Here is a 689-nt window from a genome sequence, read left to right on the forward strand (position 1 = left end):
TCAGAAATTAATTTCAGGCACATCCCCATTAAATCCCTGAGAAGAGCCAGAGATTTTCGCAGGGCTTTGGGGCCATTCGGTAGTTTTGTGCGTGTAGCAGAGCCCTGACGCTTGTCTCTCCTGTGTCTCTCCGCAGGTCCCTTTCCTCGGGAAGCGCCAGCACCACACCTGCCCCTGTTTGCCCAACTTCGTATGCTCCAGGTTCCTCGACGGCCGCTACCGCTGCTCCATCGACTTCAAGAACATGGATTTTTAGGGTGATGCTCTGCACCCATGAGCCTCCAGCGCCCATTTCTTGCCCTCTCCCACGGCTGCCAGGTGCCCACATAGCACCAGGCAACCTTAAAAGTGCTTTTCCAAGGTAAACAGTGTTGCTATAAGCTCTATGTTATATGGGGAAACTGAGGCACAGTCAGGTAAAGCTGCTCCGACATGCGGCTTAGCAAAGCTCTGCCCCAGCTTGGAGCAGGACCCGGCTTCAGCCTCCTCTGCTGAGTGGAGCAAAGGACAGTGTGTGGCCAGCATCGGTGGCCTCAGAACCCCCTTCCCCGAGGTGGCGTCTGCAGTTCTCACCCCCCTGCCCCCCTACTCCGTGGTTCTCTACGGTGAAAATCGGGGCTGGTGCAGTTTGGGAAGAGTGAAAGCAGTCACCGAGCACCCAGAGCCAAGAGCTTCCTCCTGGGGTTTTC

The 689-nt window shown here is 56.3% G+C and overlaps 1 protein-coding gene across 1 annotated transcript in view; it reads left to right on the plus strand.

Moving 5' to 3' along the window:
• PROK1 (prokineticin 1) overlaps nucleotides 1–256 on the plus strand; it is a 3,008-nt gene extending 2,752 nt beyond the window's left edge. Inside the window, exon 3 of the mRNA XM_010135533.1 lies at nucleotides 137–256. Within this exon, the coding sequence (XP_010133835.1) occupies nucleotides 137–256 (120 nt within the window). The remainder of the gene's footprint in view (nucleotides 1–136) is intronic.
• The last annotated feature ends 433 nt before the right edge of the window (nucleotides 257–689 follow it).

The sequence above is a fragment of the Buceros rhinoceros genome, unplaced genomic scaffold (genome assembly GCF_000710305.1).
Source record: "Buceros rhinoceros silvestris isolate BGI_N320 unplaced genomic scaffold, ASM71030v1 scaffold17314, whole genome shotgun sequence".
Classification (NCBI taxonomy): domain Eukaryota; kingdom Metazoa; phylum Chordata; class Aves; order Bucerotiformes; family Bucerotidae; genus Buceros; species Buceros rhinoceros.